This window comes from Triturus cristatus, chromosome 4_2 (assembly GCF_964204655.1).
Source record: "Triturus cristatus chromosome 4_2, aTriCri1.1, whole genome shotgun sequence".
Taxonomy (NCBI): Eukaryota; Metazoa; Chordata; class Amphibia; order Caudata; family Salamandridae; genus Triturus; species Triturus cristatus.
Genome location: NC_140586.1, coordinates 516,225,509 through 516,242,780, shown reverse-complemented (window position 1 = coordinate 516,242,780; position 17,272 = coordinate 516,225,509). Strand labels below are relative to the sequence as shown.

General features: G+C 41.7%; 1 protein-coding gene across 4 annotated transcripts in view; it reads right to left on the bottom strand.

The window, feature by feature from the left end:
• Positions 1–17,272, bottom strand: part of SH3GLB1 (SH3 domain containing GRB2 like, endophilin B1) — a 316,467-nt gene that overhangs the window by 54,632 nt on the left and 244,563 nt on the right. For 2 of the 4 annotated variants that reach the window (XM_085602119.1, XM_085602120.1), the window contains exons 7-8: positions 12,202–12,225; positions 3,456–3,545 (exon numbers count right to left, since the gene is read on the bottom strand). In XM_085602119.1, the coding sequence (XP_085458245.1) occupies positions 3,456–3,545; positions 12,202–12,225 (114 nt within the window). The remainder of the gene's footprint in view (positions 1–3,455; positions 3,546–12,201; positions 12,226–17,272) is intronic. The other 2 variants (XM_085602122.1, XM_085602123.1) reach the window with 1 other exon arrangement.

Below are 17,272 nucleotides of genomic sequence, written 5' to 3'. Positions count from 1 at the left end.
GTGCAGTAGACGAGTTGCGAGTTTAAGTCAAAGAGGAGCAATATTGTGAGCTAATTGTGCACATTGCCTTTGGTTGTTGCTGGCAGTGTTATCAAACTTGGTTTTCAGGGTGTTAAATCAGACATTCATGCCTGGATGGCAACAATGAGGGTTTTTCTGCCAGGTGATATAATTTCCTGATGAGACATTCTAGTACAGCTTGGTTCAGTTTGTATATCAGTTGGGGCACTACAAGGGGTTCCATGAGCGATTGATACTTTGAGACAGATCACCCCCTTGGGACAACTAGCATTTTACAGAGATGCGGTAGGGTGCTCATTTGGGTAAGCTGGAATTTATTCCTTAAGAGAATTACGTGAAACTTAGGAGCCCCATATAGCTGAGGCTAATCCTCTCAAAAAGGGTTTAGGCAAGGGCGTGATAATCAGATGAGGTGACACGAGTCACCGTGACTGGTGATCTAGAGTGCATCATCGTCCACTTAGATGTTAACAGTCACATTGCTCTTAATTCTTCTACAGAGTAGAGGGGCAACTGCATTTTTGATGATTTCACCCGCACTGTAGAATGTGTGAGGGGATAGATAGTTTGCAAGATCATTGGGGTTCAAGTTGGATTTCTTAATAAGTGTCAAGTTTAGCCTGTTTTCAGGTAGTTGGTTAAGAGGTGTCTCTAGTTCCCTAGATTGCGTTGTTACTAAATTTGGGTTTTTTCCATTTAAAATTTCTTCTGTGAAGCATACCATTTCTGAATTTGTCTCAAAGGGAAATAGTGGCCAATTCTTTTAAGGCTGATGGACTACAACCAGATTTACCTAGGTCTACTTGGCAATGCTTTATTTTGTTTACAAGCCATTCAGAATATTCCAGCAAGAAATTGTTTTCAGCCTGGTGAAATTCCAATAGTTATCCTCAAAAATTAATTACCTGCATTGGGTACTGGCCCAAAAAGGGATTCTGGATTTTTTAACAGCATTTTCTAAAGTCTTGGTCATGTTCTTCTATCATGCACCTTCTATCAATCCTCATTTCAACACCAAACTACTTTTCCACTGCCAAAACAATCACAAGAACTTTTCAATTCAGTATGTTAAATCCACTCCCTATTTAGATGGAGCCCAACCTCTTAACCTTTCCCAGAAACATATGGACTTGGCGATTTGACAACTATATTGTGAGAGAGTAGAGAAATTCTTATTGCCCCAAGAGATCTTCTTAGACTCATGAATGCTGTGCTTTATAAATCCCTTCACAGATATCAAGAAGTGGGTGGAACATCTCAACATTGAGGAGCTAGCCTTCAGTGCTGATGCAATGATAAAGCTGACATTGTACATTTTTCATTAAGATGAGCATGCTTAAGAGGCCATTGTCGAGGGTAGGGGAGTTGAATTCGGTCAAGTCAGTCTACTGTGACATGATACAGTAGGAAAGTCAGGACGTCCATGCTGTCAATGTGCCGTTTTATTTTGTCACCTTTATTTCCGAAAAAGTGGTCAATGGTGGTGTGTTTTTCAACAGACTGAACAAATGAGTGAGTCACATGGGTCATTCACACACAGCTTGTTTGCTCTGAAGAGTTCTGTACTTCTGTTGGATTCTTCAGTGATGATAGTGGTGATGTATCAGGTAACCTACGGTAATGTGTTGAGCTTCCTGTGAAAAGAACAGAGGTTCTAAAGAGCTGGAAGTTCTACTTTCCCCCAAGATTTGCCATTACACTTCTACAATCTTTAGATATCTTGTTTGTTGCAGTGAGTTATTTTCTGTACTATGGGGAGGGCTGGTTTTGGATTATTGGCCTTGATATTAGTTGTGGTCTGGAAGGTAAAAATAGGAAGGTGATATTAGACAGCAACTAATGTTGCAGTCAGGGTTGAAAAGTTTAGCCATGGTTATAGAGTGTGTTGATAGAGAAGTTCTTGAATGACTGAAACGTATGCTTGAACATTTTCTATTTGTCATTTATGGTAGGTCTGGAAGGGAGGAGGTTGGCTGTGTTGTCAGTCCGGATGAAAAGCTATGGTGCGTGGCAGGTGAGATTGGTATTGGTTGTGCACAGTGCACTCAAGTACAGGATGCTACCTTTGGTGCAATGGCTAACTGTTTGACCTTGGTGGTTTCTAGGAACCTGAAGAGTTTAGGTTCATGGTCACAGTTGTTGCATCACCTCAGATATCAGAGTTATAGAAATACTGTGTAAGTAGCTGGTGGTTGAGAGTATGGTGATGATGTTTGAGATTTTGGATGAGAAAATGGGTGTAAGCCATAAACTAGGTGAAAAGGTGATAGTCTAGGCTACAGAGAGCAGGATGTTGGGGAGGGGCTTGAATGTTCTGCAGGGTGGTCTGGCAGGAGTGTGCAGGACCATGTTGATCTGCAATGCCTCCACCTATTCAGTTCAGGTAGTTGACATACACTATAATCAGAGGAGAGAAACAGGATGTTAAGAGTTTGGCTGGAGGTCTAGGGATCTCAAAAGGTAAGGCGGCATTGAGCCTGTGTAGGTTCCTGAGTCTGCCATGTTGGAAGGTTAAAGGACAGTGTGCAGTGGTCGGCATGAGTTCTAGCATTAGTTCCAGTAGTATGAGGAATTTCTTGGGGTTGTCCAGGAGATGCTGATAGCGTCATGAGCTGCAGCATGAGGGGTGGAGTATGGTAAGTGGTGACGTGTAGGAGGCAAAAACACTTTAATTGTCAGGGGTAGGATTTGCTAACACACAGCTAGCATAACATGCTGAGTGGATGAGAGCAGGTTTAGAGTTGCAGTGAGTAAGAGGCAGAGGAATTTGGCCATAAGCCTTGTCAGGACCATCTGATCTATATGCAAAGTAGTGAGTAAAATTTAGCCAGTTCTCAACTGGCTGGCTTGCATAATCTGTTGCAAATAATGCGAGACTGATGAGACTAATCAATTTGGCTGCCTGGGCAAGAATGGCTGAGGTAATCATGGATTTGACACTCCTAAAATTATTTAATGTTTTGCAGTCTTACCAGTTCCTGAATGACTTCGAGGCTAGTGCAGTCTATGATCAGTAATATATCCCTAGCCACTATGGGGTGAGGCTAGCTTCAGTGGCTGTGAACAACTCATCAGAAGCATTTATGTAATCTTTCAAGGCAGATTAATACCGTTTGCAAGAATCCACTTTACGGCTTCTGAGCAAGGAAGACGGAAAGTAATAAGACTGTGTTGTATGGACCTTGGAAAGGGTCACATTTCAAGATGCCCATTAAAGAAATCTAGTTATTTTCTCATTATATAGGAAAAATCCATGTCCTACCGTGTTAGAAGTAGCTGTTTACATCTTTAGGTGAATAGCCCAGCTGTAGTTTAAAAGTCCTAAGAATATCATACAATAGATCACCTTTACATACAATGAGTCAATTATGATAATAGGGCTACAGACAGTGTAATTGCAAGCCAGTAAATATATTTTTTTTTAGCATACTCACATGTGTGCTGCTGATTCCTTCCAACAAAAGTCTGGTAATCTCTGCTTGACGATCAAATTCACTCTGAGCTATTCTCAATTCCTGTTCACACTAAACAAATAGAAAACGAAAAGGGGTTAAGAAAAAGGATTTGATACAGATACATTCTCCAATCATTGGAGGGAAAGCTACATCTGGAAATTCCTCCAGTGTACAAACAGTGTGGAGGAGGAAATTCCACGGGTGGGTCCTGGACTATAATAAGCACTTCCCAAAAAAACATGAATGGATTTTTCTTTACCACACAACTATTATCTGGTGCCAAAAAAGGCACAAATTATCACAGGAGTCTAGCTTGTAGATACTCGTATTTCCAAGTAACCATTTTTGACCACAGCAGGAAATTTCGTTCAGCTGCTTCATTTTGCAGACTATTTAATGTGCACGACTTTTCTTAGTCTTAATGTGCGGTTTCATCATGCTAACCATGTATACGATGCGATGGTGAGCAATCTTAAAATACATTCCTAAAAGGCTTCAGTTGGTGAAGTAACCCTCCACCCCAATCCTGACTTGTCCTCTCATGAGCTGCAAAATATTAAGTATACATACAGAAGAATACAAAACAATTTTTTTTAAATATGGAGCGTCCCTGAAATGATCCTCCTAAAAGTCATCTATACACATCTTTCAGAATCTTTGAACACATTAACATATTTTGACCAATACAAAATGAGGCGACAACTGCTAATCAACAGTGATTCAGAAAGGAATCAGTACTTGTTTTTGTTAAGTTATCTTGCAGCCCATTTCAGCACCAAACTTTGATATTTACTGAGGAGTTGTCTCAACTCTGAACATCAAAAGTTGATAAGGTCTTGTGTAAGTTGAAAAATGAGAATGCATGGAGGCTGGGCACATCAATTGCACAGGAATGTGTATAGAGACCAGGAGTGTCACAACATACAGGTCTATTCTGGGGACATCAAACACAATCTCTTAGATGTAAATAAAAAGAAATCCAGATGATGGGCTTCAGCACAGACCATCAACAATAAAGGTATGCTGTTCCCACAAGGCGGAAAAGGACAAGGAGGGGGAAGAGGATGAGGGGATCCTCCTATTCGGAACTAGAGTCCTCACACACCCAGCAAGCTAGGTGTCATGCTTAATCATATGGACTTGCTCCTCGTCGGGCCGGCGCTGCAATGCTTGACATGCACCCTAAACGGGCTCTTTATCGGAGATCTTTTGTTCCTGCCGTTCGGTGCGTGGGTGTGAGGGCCCTAAAGAACAGTGTAGATGTGGTGTATGCGAGTGATATTAAAAAAGGTTGGATAGTCCACAAAAACCTTTTATTTGAATGGTAATCCACCTTCTTAAAAACAAGCTGAGGGGCTGTGCTCAGGCTCAGTTGTCCAAAAGAGCTCAGCTCTACTCATGTAAAGTGGTCGACATGTTTCATGCATAGCGGTCAATACTGATCCATCGCATTTCATCAGGACCTATACTATTAAGAAATTATCTACACGTGGTGGTGTGGTGGACAACGATACTCCTACCTACCACACTCCTTGGAAGCAAGCACACAGTCCCGTCAATCCTAGTGGTAACCTGTACATGGGGGGTGACATGAATATACATGGTACAGTTACTGGAGAACTAAGTCTAGCATGTTTGGTGCTCCCTCAACCCCTCTACTCTGGTGTCCGTTCCGTGGTCATACAAGGATACTGGTGTGAAACCTATGAGAGAGGAACTACTTGACAACTGAGTGAGTTAAAAACCTATTGAAACTGACCCTCTATTAAAATCAGTCAAGAGACCAGGCTTCCAAGTATCAACAAAGAGTAAGGTCGTACCCATTAGCACTATCAAAAAACATTCTAGAGTGTTCCCAAAGCAGGTGATGTCAATTTACACATTGGGACTCACCTAGCTACTAGCTGCTACTCACTCCATACGGCAAGTCGGCACTGTTGACACCCAAGTGTCGGTGTCCTAATGTGTCCGGAGTAGGAAGAAAGTAGAGTCAAGACAAGGACTTGTGCAGAACCGAAGATGGAAGTTACCCTTTTCCCCAGATCTGTCCCGTACCCAGGCCTTGTATGGTGCCCACAAGTACAGAAAATATTTTGCAAGAATGTGTGACTAAACCATGTGTCTATCCTGAAGTGTTCAATGTGGGATAGCGTAGGGACTTTGTGTGCCTCTGAAAAAACAGAAAATCTGTTTAGCGGTCACAAATTTTATATGTACATGTTACAGTAAAGTACTTTTAATGTGGCAGCACTTTCAAATGTTGGACACTACCTGAAGTGTATTGATACCCAAATAACCCGTCCTGCTTGGAATTCATTTTGCAGGAAAAAGCACAATTTCATGCTTTCTTTTGAAGACTTCAAAGTCCTTGAAAACTCTTAGTGACAAAGGGCTAAGCCTGGACGATGAGCTCACTGATGTGGTAGCCACAATTTAATAGGGGTGGGTCTTACTGAGGTAGGAAAATTAAGGAATACCAAAGGAGAGCCTTACCAACTGTTAAACATATGTCCTGCTAAACACTTTTGTTTCATCCATTTTTTGAGTGCAACTTTTGATACTGTCCATACTGCTGCTTCGGTCTTGTAGACATCAAAGCAACAGCCCTAATAAGAAGACTGGTTACACAATCATGATGTCCTCCACCTTGTGACGTAAACGTTTAGCTTCAACAGTTTCAGTTTGGTGGTTTCCCCTCCTTTCCCAATGTACATAGGTTTAACAGAATACGCCAAACAACTACACCAGCAATGCAGGTGCCCTAAACTTGCAAATGATTTCAGCATGTCTTTCAGTGATTTCATATGAGCCAGCTACCAACAATCCTGCCTCGCTTAACTTTCAACTCCAGCAACAGCACACAGGCACACTCCCTATGTTACAATCTATACACACACATTGTCAGACCAAGATAGGAGGGCTAATAGGAGGACAGGGCTTACTAGGCCCCAGCTGAGGTTGTTGAGGTAGCTTGCTAGTAGTGTTCTGGGGTAGCACAGTAAAACCTGTCTCCAAGGCTACCACAGTAGCCTGGCTGTGCAGTTTTAAAGCTACAAAATTGACCGGTCAAAATAACCCCTTATCACATGCCTCAGCATTCCTTTTAAATATTAATCAGTCACACCTAAGTAGGTTTTATTGCCAATAAGACTGGGTGCATGTTATTTAAAGTAGGATATGTAAAAGTTAAATGTTAAACATGTCCTTGCAGTGACAAGGCAATTAAAGCTATCTTTACAGTAGCAGGGTTGGCTGTTAAAAATAAAAGCCCTGGGAATGAATATGAAGTTTAATAAATGGTATGTCCCTAGAGGAAAAGAATACAAAAGTCATTTTTTTGACTTTTTAAAATCATTATTACAGGCTTAATTTGCTTACCCTGCATGAAGTCCCCAGAGCAAACAATAGGATAACCTGAATGGGCAGAGGTGGCGGCTCTGAACCAGACAGAATATGCAGGGTAGGGGTGTGAGAATCCTTTTTGAAACTACATCACTAAATCTGCATGAATGTTACATCTTTCTAGACAGGTCTGCTGGGGTTTTTCATGTAACACTAGGAGCAAAATTCAAAGGGCAAAGACGGGGTGCCAACACTATTTATGTGTATCCAGTGGCTGATTGTTGAAAACTCAGGTTTTGTTCTACCACACTTTAGATTGTTGTGAGTAATGGTCCTGCCTCAAACTGGATTATAGTTTTAGATGAGGGAACCCACTAGGATTGCCAGAGTACACTCCCCACACACAACCCCTGCCCTTAGAGCCCAAGTTTAATGGGGCAGTAGACTTATGCCACCTTGAAAATTTCCAAAGTGGGTATGTTTAGCCCAAGTAACCTTTTCCCTATTGGTTAGGGCGTCCCCAGTGGTCATTCCCACCCACTAGCATAGTCCAGGTAGAAATGTGGCAGTTCCAGGCCCCCAGTTCAGAACACTCCTAGATATGTGGAAGCACCAAAGAGGAATGAACCTGCTGTCTTGAGACAGAAGAAGAGCCTAGAAGACTGGGCCTGCTCACCTTCTTGTACCAAGGATAAAGAAGTGGACTACAAGGGTCATAAGGCTGTCCTCCACTTGAAGCTATGGAGAACCAACAAGGTTCGAAAGGCCTTCGCTGCAATGGCCCATCTGATCAATAGCAACTGGACCTGCGCTGGACTCTACCGGACTGACGGTAAATCTCTAAGTGCCCCCCTCTGAGGGAGTGAGTGGGAGGGGGGTGAGCTGGACTTTAGAAGTGTACTCCTGTGTTGGATTAGAACTTAAAGGACTAAAGTCAGAATGTAAAATATTTTGCTCAGTATGAACCTGGTTGGTGCATCTGACGTGCTCTAAAATTGCACCTAGGCCCTATTCTAAGGCTACCATTAACTATCAATAGCACTATGTGCAGCTTGAAGCAATTTATACTTAAAACTTTAAAAATCCATATTTTGGTTCCCCTAATTGGAGTTTCGTCAATGTGGTGTTATTTGGTTTATTACATATTGCTAATTTTTTCTAATCAGTTTAGGAATTATTTTATTGTTTTGCATTTCAATTTTATTACTGTTTCAGTACTGCATAAATACCTTACACATTTCCTTTAAGTTAATCCTGTCTGCTTGTGCCAAAGCCATGAGGGGGTTGAGCTCAGGTTTATTTCTTCCAGAATAAGGGCACCAGGGTATAAAAAACAGGACCTTCAGAATCACTCTTCAGTTCTACTGGACCTGAGGAAGGACTCTCAGAACACTGCCTGCTGTTGTGACCTGCTGTGCACTCTGCAAGACTGCTGCTGTACCTGTAATGACTGCTTTGCTCTCTGAAGCCTGCCTTGATTCCTCAGAGGCCAGCCCGACTGTTGTGCCCTGCATCTTTACCTGCAACCATAGCTCCCAGAGTGAATCTAAGGGCTAGACTGCATGCCTACTGTTCCTAGCTGCAGGGACACAAAAGGCTCCCACAATCTTGAACCTGTTCTTTGACCCAGCCTGAGTGAGTCATGAACCCCTAAGAGGTGGCCCACTAGTCCTAGACCCTTGCATTTGGTGCTAAAATTGCCCAGATGGTCCAATCCAAAATGTTAGGGCTTAGAAATGTTGCTCCAAGACTGCTCTGGGAACCAGGAAGAGACTGGGTCCAACCTACTCGCCTACAAGCTTGAGGTGCATCACAGGTCAGATTGACTTCATAGCTTCCCAGCTATGTTCTTCTCCGCAGCAGCAAATCCTTTTAAGTGGTCCTCCACCAAAGGGGTATCTGACCTCGTGGAACTGCCTTCGGCTATAGCCCTCTTCCTTATCTTGCTGGAGGCTTTCGACTTCCATTTCAGCGACTAAGTCTGAATGTAGAAATCTTTACCGAGGCTTTGACCCCCAAGGCCATCCGATGATGCCTCCTGGCACGCCTTGCCCTGCTGAACTCTACCTTACAAATACTTTTTCTTAGAATTTCTTCTAAGCCATATGGTAAGTGCTTACCGGGCCCAATCCACTTCTTGCATCCAAACCGCGCTACATTGTGGTTGGCCATATTTTTCCACTTTGACCCGTTCTCACACGACTAGATGTCTGCAGTTGGCACTCTGATCTTTTAAGCACTAATAATTCATAACTCCGGTTCTACTGATTGGATTAAAGTAATTTTGGTGTCAAATAGTTTATTAAAATATACTCTTTTTCTAAATTGGTTTGTGATTTTTCTTGTGTCGTGTTTTTGCTTGTGGGCTGCGTAAATTATATACACATTGTCTCTAAATTAAGCCTGACTGCTTTTTGAGCCTAGCTACTCAGGGTTAAGCACAGGTTAATTTAGTAACTTTTTGTGGTTCACTCTGCAAGGGATTGGGGCTGCTGCTTGACCAGTACTCACAACCCAGTCATCCAACAACCCAATTTCTCAAAGTGGTTCACCCGGATAAGGACTGTGATTGTTAATTTAGACGGTACTTATCACCTCAACTAATACATCAATTTCGAACAATTATGAAGTCAGCACAGAAAATATGGGAAAGTAATATGGGGCACCGCAAGGGGGAGATCCCTGAGAACAGATCCTTTAAAGAGATCAATGTATCACACCTCAATGTATACAGTGGAATAGACATGTTTAGCATTAGGACAGTTATGAGGGAAGAAACAAACTTGATAATGGACCTCTATGTCTATTACAACAGTAGTAGTTCTAAGAGAAACATTTACAACATTTGCAGGAGCTGATCGTTTTGATAAGCCAAACTTTAGACAGAAACCCAGCTTTACAACCTCGATGGTCTGGCTTACCACAACCACTGGTTTTCATAATGAATAGCTCCTTGCAATCCCAACACATCATATCCATCCATTCCAGATCTATGCTGGCCTCTACCAGTCTACACTGACCACTTGCTCCCATGTTAATGTAAGTGGGATTTTATTGTGTGCTCATTCACCCCGGGGCCCGTTCGAGCTAACAATGAAAGATTCTTTAATCAAATCTCATAAGCTAGATGTTACTTAGAAAAGAACATCGTTTTCAGTTCTTTTCAAAAATTCATGTGGTCTTGGGATTGATTTAAGTTTGAGAGGAAGGTTATTCCACAACTGGAGTGTAAGGACAAAAAAGAGAAGGACTCAATAGCTAGATTTCCCAAAAAGGGAAACATTCAGAAGCTGAAGATGGGCTGAACAAAGGTTATCTCTGGAAACACAATTCTGAAGCCTAGACTTAAGGAACAGAGGAGAAGTGGCATAAAGATACTTATGTAAAAATGATAAAACTTTCAAATCTTCTCTTGATTCAATAGGTATCTAGAGAAGTTGTTGCAGTATAGATAATGCCATTACATAACAAGTAGAAAGAGAGAGTACCCTTGCAGCTTGATTTTGAATGAATGGCAAACAATGCAAAAGGGATTTACTGAGTCCTAGGTATATTACAGTAGTCTAGACATGATCTGGCCAAAACTGATATAGAAGCCTTTCAGCTAGGTCTAACATAATCATGGCACTGACATTCTTTGTCTGCTGTCATGCAAAGATAGTTAATCACAGCTATGATGGCGGTCTTGGTTTTGAGATTAGGACAAATACCTGTCTGAGAATCAGTCAGAATACTATTATTCTTCTAGAAAATTCCAAGTTGTTTGGCAATAAAAGGTTACAAGAAATTTGGAAATGCCAGAATTAAGGTTGTAGGTCTAATCTTGGAGAGAGAGAGAGTGAGTTAGGATCCAAAATAGGTTTCTTGAGGATAGGGTTAACTTGCCTTGTTTTAATTGTGAGGGAACAATGCCTGATTTAAGGACAAGATTGAGGATTTTTCTTGTGGCTGTTTTTATGAGAATGATCAAATGAAATTGGAGTCTGGTATTTCTTGTAATGTGTGCCTAAGTCCTAGGGGCATTTTGTAAGGGGACTATGACTGATAAATGTTTTTTTTATACTACATCTCGGTGGATATTTTAACAAACCAAGGATATAGACTTCACTGAGCTCATACCCTCTGCCTAGCCTCGCTATCCTTTAGCTGATTATTGTGACAAGTACACATCTCCATTAACATTTGCCAGTCATTGTCAAATAATCTTTATTCGTCCAAAATGCCATAAAAGCAGATCACAAAAATAAATCAATACATTTTTTTCAAAATCCAAAAGCCAATATCCTTATAGCTTACAAACACAAATCAGAAAGTCACCTAAAATTTTAAAATGTATCCGTCAAAAATATTACATTAGGTTGAGTATTATTTCCAGATATAAAAGGCAGTTTTTATCAAATTTAAATGATGAATAACACAAATCTCGCGAGCCCAGTACAACGTGGCATTCAAAGAGACAAGATGTACGTTGAACATACTCACACTTAACCGAAACACAAAACATACTCCGTTGGTTTCCTAGTTGTCATATAACACTGCTCCTCCTAGTCATAAACCACTACTACTAGTGAGCAAAAGTCTTTATACTGGACATAAAACATAGCCAAGAGCCAAGCAAGCAAATGGGGACTCTTAAGCTGTACAAAGGCGTACAATAGCATACTATTACATGCACAAATCAGGGGTTGGTCTACAGGATGGGGGTACATGATGGAGATGGTTCAGCAGTTCAAGTCCAAGGGTCAGGCACTTGCCTCTGCGGCATGTTCAACACAAATATCCTAAGCAATAAATGTTCAGAGAATAAACCAATGGAACTGGCAACATAAGGAAACTGGATAAAGACATAGGGAATCTTTGGCATACTGAAACACAGGATTTGGAAAATTAAAATATAAGGGAATGAATACAAGACAAAGCTCCAATAGAAGGCTGATAAGTCACTCTTGCGAGGAGACTGGGAAAACAAAGTTAGGATGATACAGTTCTATCAGAATATTGCGTCAACATTGAAAGCGCACAAGTCTTCGTTTAAGCAGCAATTCATAGAAACTCCAGAATATCAAACTACAGTGATTAAACAGGCATGCGTTAGGTCTAGGAGCACATGCACATAGACAGTTGATCACATCCACAGACAGTTCATGACAGAATTAGGTTGGAAGGTCACATGATCCACACTCTTCTGAGCACCACCTATGTTTAATAGTTTCCCTGATTTGCCCACTCAGCTGTAGGCCTTCTTTTGGAGGAACCATTAACTTTTGACAAAACTGTAGTCCCAGAACCAAAACGTCTCAGATCCTAATGTCTTGGCCAACTCTGTGCTAATCAAAAATAGCATAACATTACATAGCAGAGAACATTTTCTAATTGTACTCACCTTTGTGACTTCATCTGTCCAAATCTAGCAAGCATTGTCAATGAAAAAGAAAGACTGAGAAAGGCATAACAAGAAATACAAACTAGCTATTGAATTCTGTGAATGATACGACGGTAGCTATTTAAAGAAACACTATTACAATAAACACTCACACAGTAACTATTCACAGTAACTATTAAGGCAACTAAAGCATCTATTTTTTCCCTAGAGAATCTTCCTCTTCTATGCCTGGCTACAAAGCTTTAGTAAAGAATTGAAAAGAAACATTCACCCAATGTGGTGAGGTCCCATGAAAAATGGATAGGAGTGATAGGTTTCAAGGTAATAACTATTCTTTTAAAAATATATACACTGTTTTGGGTGGTAGACTTATAAATTGGCAAATTTTGTAGCCAGTTTTTGCTTCCTCTGTTTGATGCCCTCCCTTTTTGTGGGTGGAAAGTTTGAGTTTTTCAAACTAAAATCTAAATTTAATGTCAATTCACACTGTCAGTGGCATAGACATGGCAGAGTGAGGGTCTATTGACAGTGTGTTCCTGGTCTTAGCCACTGCCCCAAGCCAGGGTCACATTAAAGTGGCCATTGACCGAATACAGAAAGACAAGAGGAATAGATCACAAATTGTACTAGTATACATTGACATACATAGAGTTTGTATGTAACAGGGAGTCATCTGCACATCTAAAACTGCATGGCCATCATCCGAATTTTGTTAAAAAATATATTATTAAATAAATGAATGACAAAAAATGTGTGCTACCTCCAGGTCACAGCTGCAAACAACAGGCCTTCATAACAAAAGAATATCAGGCATAAAAAGACAATGTTACTCGCCCGAGTACTTTTTGTTTGCAATATTAGTACTACAGTGCCTCAACTCATAAACAAGAGTTCAGATTGTGAACTGCACCAAACAGCGGGTGTCATAGAACACTCACTTTGTATTTTTTTTTTTCAACAGAACACTCAGGTGAATGAGGATATTAAAGTCTCATCACTGAAGCTTTAGTGACTTTGCCCAAGGTAAGGATTTAATCTCACTCCACTTGTTTCTGTATATCACCTCGGCCCTCTGTTTCTCCCCTCATTGCTGGAATTGTTAGCCATTTCAATTGCAACTGATGGCAGATTTCAAAGCAAGTACTGCAGGTAGAAGATGACCACTAAGCAGAGAGAGACAAAGTCCACATCGAAATGCTATTAAAGTGCTGATCCAAAGTGGTAAACAGTGCTGGACCTGGTATTCACGGTACAGACACACACACGTAGAGCAGTCCATGAGACTGCATTACAGATGCATCAATTGGTTTGTTTTTGAAGCTCCCTTTGCCATTACTGAACGTGTATGAATCTCGGATGGTAAAATTAAACACTGCAAGATAGAGCTCTCTGGAACAGAAGATACTTTTTAGTGAAATATAGTCCTCTTTAAAGCTTCTTTCCAAGGGGCAATCCCTCCATATTTTACATATTACCCCTCAACAACAGAGATAATTAATGCGATCTTGGTATGAATAGTCGTCTCATTAAGCTCATGAAGAAGCCCCTCAAATTCAGAAGTAGATGCCAGAAAGAAAGCTCTGGGCTAAATCTGCCAATTCTAATATAAGTTCGTAGTGACATTTGGCAAAAATGGACAAATTAGCTCTTTAAACAAACTCTTCCCTAACATGTGCGGCTATCCCATTGTCAAAAAAGCTAGAAACTCACCAAATTTGTCAGCTGATATCACAGAGTAAAAAGGTAGTTTCCCTGTAAAGACACCATATTACAGTCCACAAGTGTCTAAGATTTACGTATGTGAGCATATACAACAATACTTATACACTGCAAAGGAGAAGGCTTTTACATGGGAATGTACGAACGCAACAAGTGTTAAAAAACATTAAATGTATGAGCATTACGCTTTTATATATTTCTACAAACTAAGCAATACTTTCGGATGATAAGGTCAAGTAGTGCTGATGGTTGGACAACATCTTGTAGACTGTGCTAACAGACACCATCACGAAGCAAGAAAGATTAGGATAACTTCCCGAAGAAAGGTTTTAATCTAAGCACGCTTTAAATTGGCTATTTCGGACATCTGAATAGAAAAAGTTGTACAGTTTTAAAAACCGGTGAAGCATTTTTTGACACTACATCAAAAATAAGAACAAAAGGTTTCAACCATGAACTTTAAACTTGAACTTGTGTTGAACACAATGTGGACCCACTGTGTAGTTTAGTAAAGTAATTATTTTTGACACAACTGCACCTGTTCCAGATCTTAAATCAATTTTGCAGCATAGAAGAGAACAAAAGGATTCAATGGCAGTGACGAGAACCATTAATGGATTTAGGAATCAGTTAAACCCTCCTTTGAATGTGTTATCACCCACTGCACAACCAACCCAATTATCTCTTTCACTGTTGTAGTGATCTACAGCCCCCAGGCCACAGTTTTTAGTACAACTCCTCGACTCCCCCTCAACAAAAAAGCCAAGAAAATGCATGCACTGGGTAACTTCAATCAATGTGTTGAGAGAACAGATGATCTTCACTCAGGCAATGCCGGCATGACCCACACAGCTAGTAACACATGTTGGACCTAGGCCTCACAAATGATATGGATGTCAATCAGGGCAGACTTGCTGTACTGACCCACCAGTAACAATCAGACCTCATAGTTTATTACAGCCAACACTTCAAAAGCATAAGGCTTGAAAACTGAACTGTCCCTGCATGCATTTTACTAAAAGATATGCTGGTTGGGTTTATGACTGAATAATACTGGACCCAGGCCTTCCCTTAGTAGTTGGTCTCCAAATTTCACAGTTCACATCTCATCTAGAGCTATGAAGTAACCATAAGGAGACATAGAGCAATCAACAAAACTCTTGGCGGATAGAGAAATAAATAAGTGTTAAAACAACATGCTCAATAAATTTATCGCGTGGGAGAAAAATTACATATGCTGCTACGTAAACAAAGAAAAAGATTACTGGGATTAGAGGAGATGTTTATGAGTAGGGGTAGTACAAGCTTGTAAGGGGCAAAGAAGAACACTTAGGTGCCTCTATGCATGGCATCTTGTAAGGAGGGGCTAAGGGTTGCAAGAGTAATGAGAAGCTGTGCTTGGAATCAGGGAATCCAAAAGGCAAATTATCTTGAATAAAATCATTTCATAAATGAAGATACTGTCTGCAGGTATATTTCCCTTTCACTTTCCAAACAACATTCCTAAAATACTATGATCATTGTAAAGGTCGGACAAGAATCTACCACAGGACCAATATTGGATAGCGTTGCCTGGAAACAATGACTGATGCTAAGTGCAAGAAATGTTGTCCGTAATCTATGTCTGAGCATTCACCGGTAGAATGGTAATTTAAAGACAAATATATTCGGATACATTCAGAACATGTGGGAGTGCTGAAATTTGGTGATTGTGATCAAGAGAGTGGATCCCTTAATCATACAAACCACAATTTTTCAGTATGCTCTTCAAACTACTAACATGATATCAGTGAAAAGATAAAAGACCAGAAATATATAATGTACATTTTTGGAATACTAATGCAAAGAAATGCATGCCAATGGACCCAACAAACTCTATTGCTCATTATCAGCCATATGATCCGGGGGCGTGGCTTGGACGCCGATGAGGAGGGTCGCATGAGCCGAGAGCTCTGCGCGGACCTCACCGCTTATCCTGCACGGAGAGCCGTGCCGGCTCTTCTGACTCCAGGGCTCAAATGCTAGGAAGTGCCGGAGGGGAGATTGCAGCCCTAGAGAGACTTGGGCTCTTCCCCCTTATGAGCGGCGAGTTCCGGTAATCTGCAGCGGGATCTGGGCCCCCCTTGCACCGTGGGGAGAGTGAGGTGATCCCTGGGGGGCCGTAGGAGTGTTCGGCTGCCTGGCTGCAGTGTCGCAGTAAGTTACTGGCAGCAGAGGAGCGGGGAGGACTGCGCATTGCCTGGCGTAACCGAAAAGATGGGCGGGGGTCCCAACACTGTTGGCCTGTGAGCGGCAGCTGCACTGGAGTCAGGAGCGGGACGGGCCTCTGTACTCGGCCGTAGCGGGCGGACTCAGCCGCTACCTGTTTGTTGGGCCACGAGAGGGAGCCCGGCCCTGCTTGCGACGAGGCCCTGTTCTACCCCGCGATCAGAGGCGGGTGCCTGTAGTGGGATCTTGGTGGCGGTTTGTTGGATCTCCCTCCTGTGGCGGCTGGCTCTGTGAGCAGGGGAACCCCACTGGATTATCTCAAGGGTGAAGGGATCCTTACGAAGCCGCGGTGGTCCTGCTGGATCTGATGCACCCTTGCCTGGCAGCTAGGGGTTCCACCTGAGAGTGGATTGTCCAGTCGGGATGCTTGCAGGAAGTAGAGGCAGTTAAGGACACCGGGAGCATTGTGGACGGAGGGGGTCGATGACTCGGAGACCCCACGCTCCCGACTAACGGGGGGGACCCAAGTCACTAAATTATAGGAGGCACTGGATGGTGAGGCCAGGACTGGGAGCCAGGTCATTTGACACCCATGGGGAAGCCACAGGGCTGACGGGGGGGCTCCCCCAGAACCGGAGGAGGGGGGGGCAGTGGAGCAGCGGAAGAGAGATGTGGTTGAGCCGCCCCCGGAAGGACTGATCAGCCATATGATGATTGTCTATCCATTTACAGAGCGGCATGAAATTTAATTGTGCCGGAGGTGGTAAATCTGTACGTGGCACTACATGTTCATAATTTTGATTTGGGTTATGCATGTTATAACTTCAAGCAGTGAAGAGGAATTCTGTAGGGCACATACATCTTACAGAACAAATATCCATGCACATAACTAATCTATATAAAAAAAGGAAAGTGACATTTTATCAAATATATAAAACATGACTCAATTAAAGGAAAGAAATAATGTAAGATACAAAACTCATTATGGCCAGTTGAAAAGCAACACAACTATTATGTACACAGGCATATGCATACAGACACACACAATGTATGATCTGATTAAACGTATTTGAATACAGTTGGCACAAATACATTACAGTTATCATACTCAATTCAAACTATCAGTATTTTCATCAGCATTACT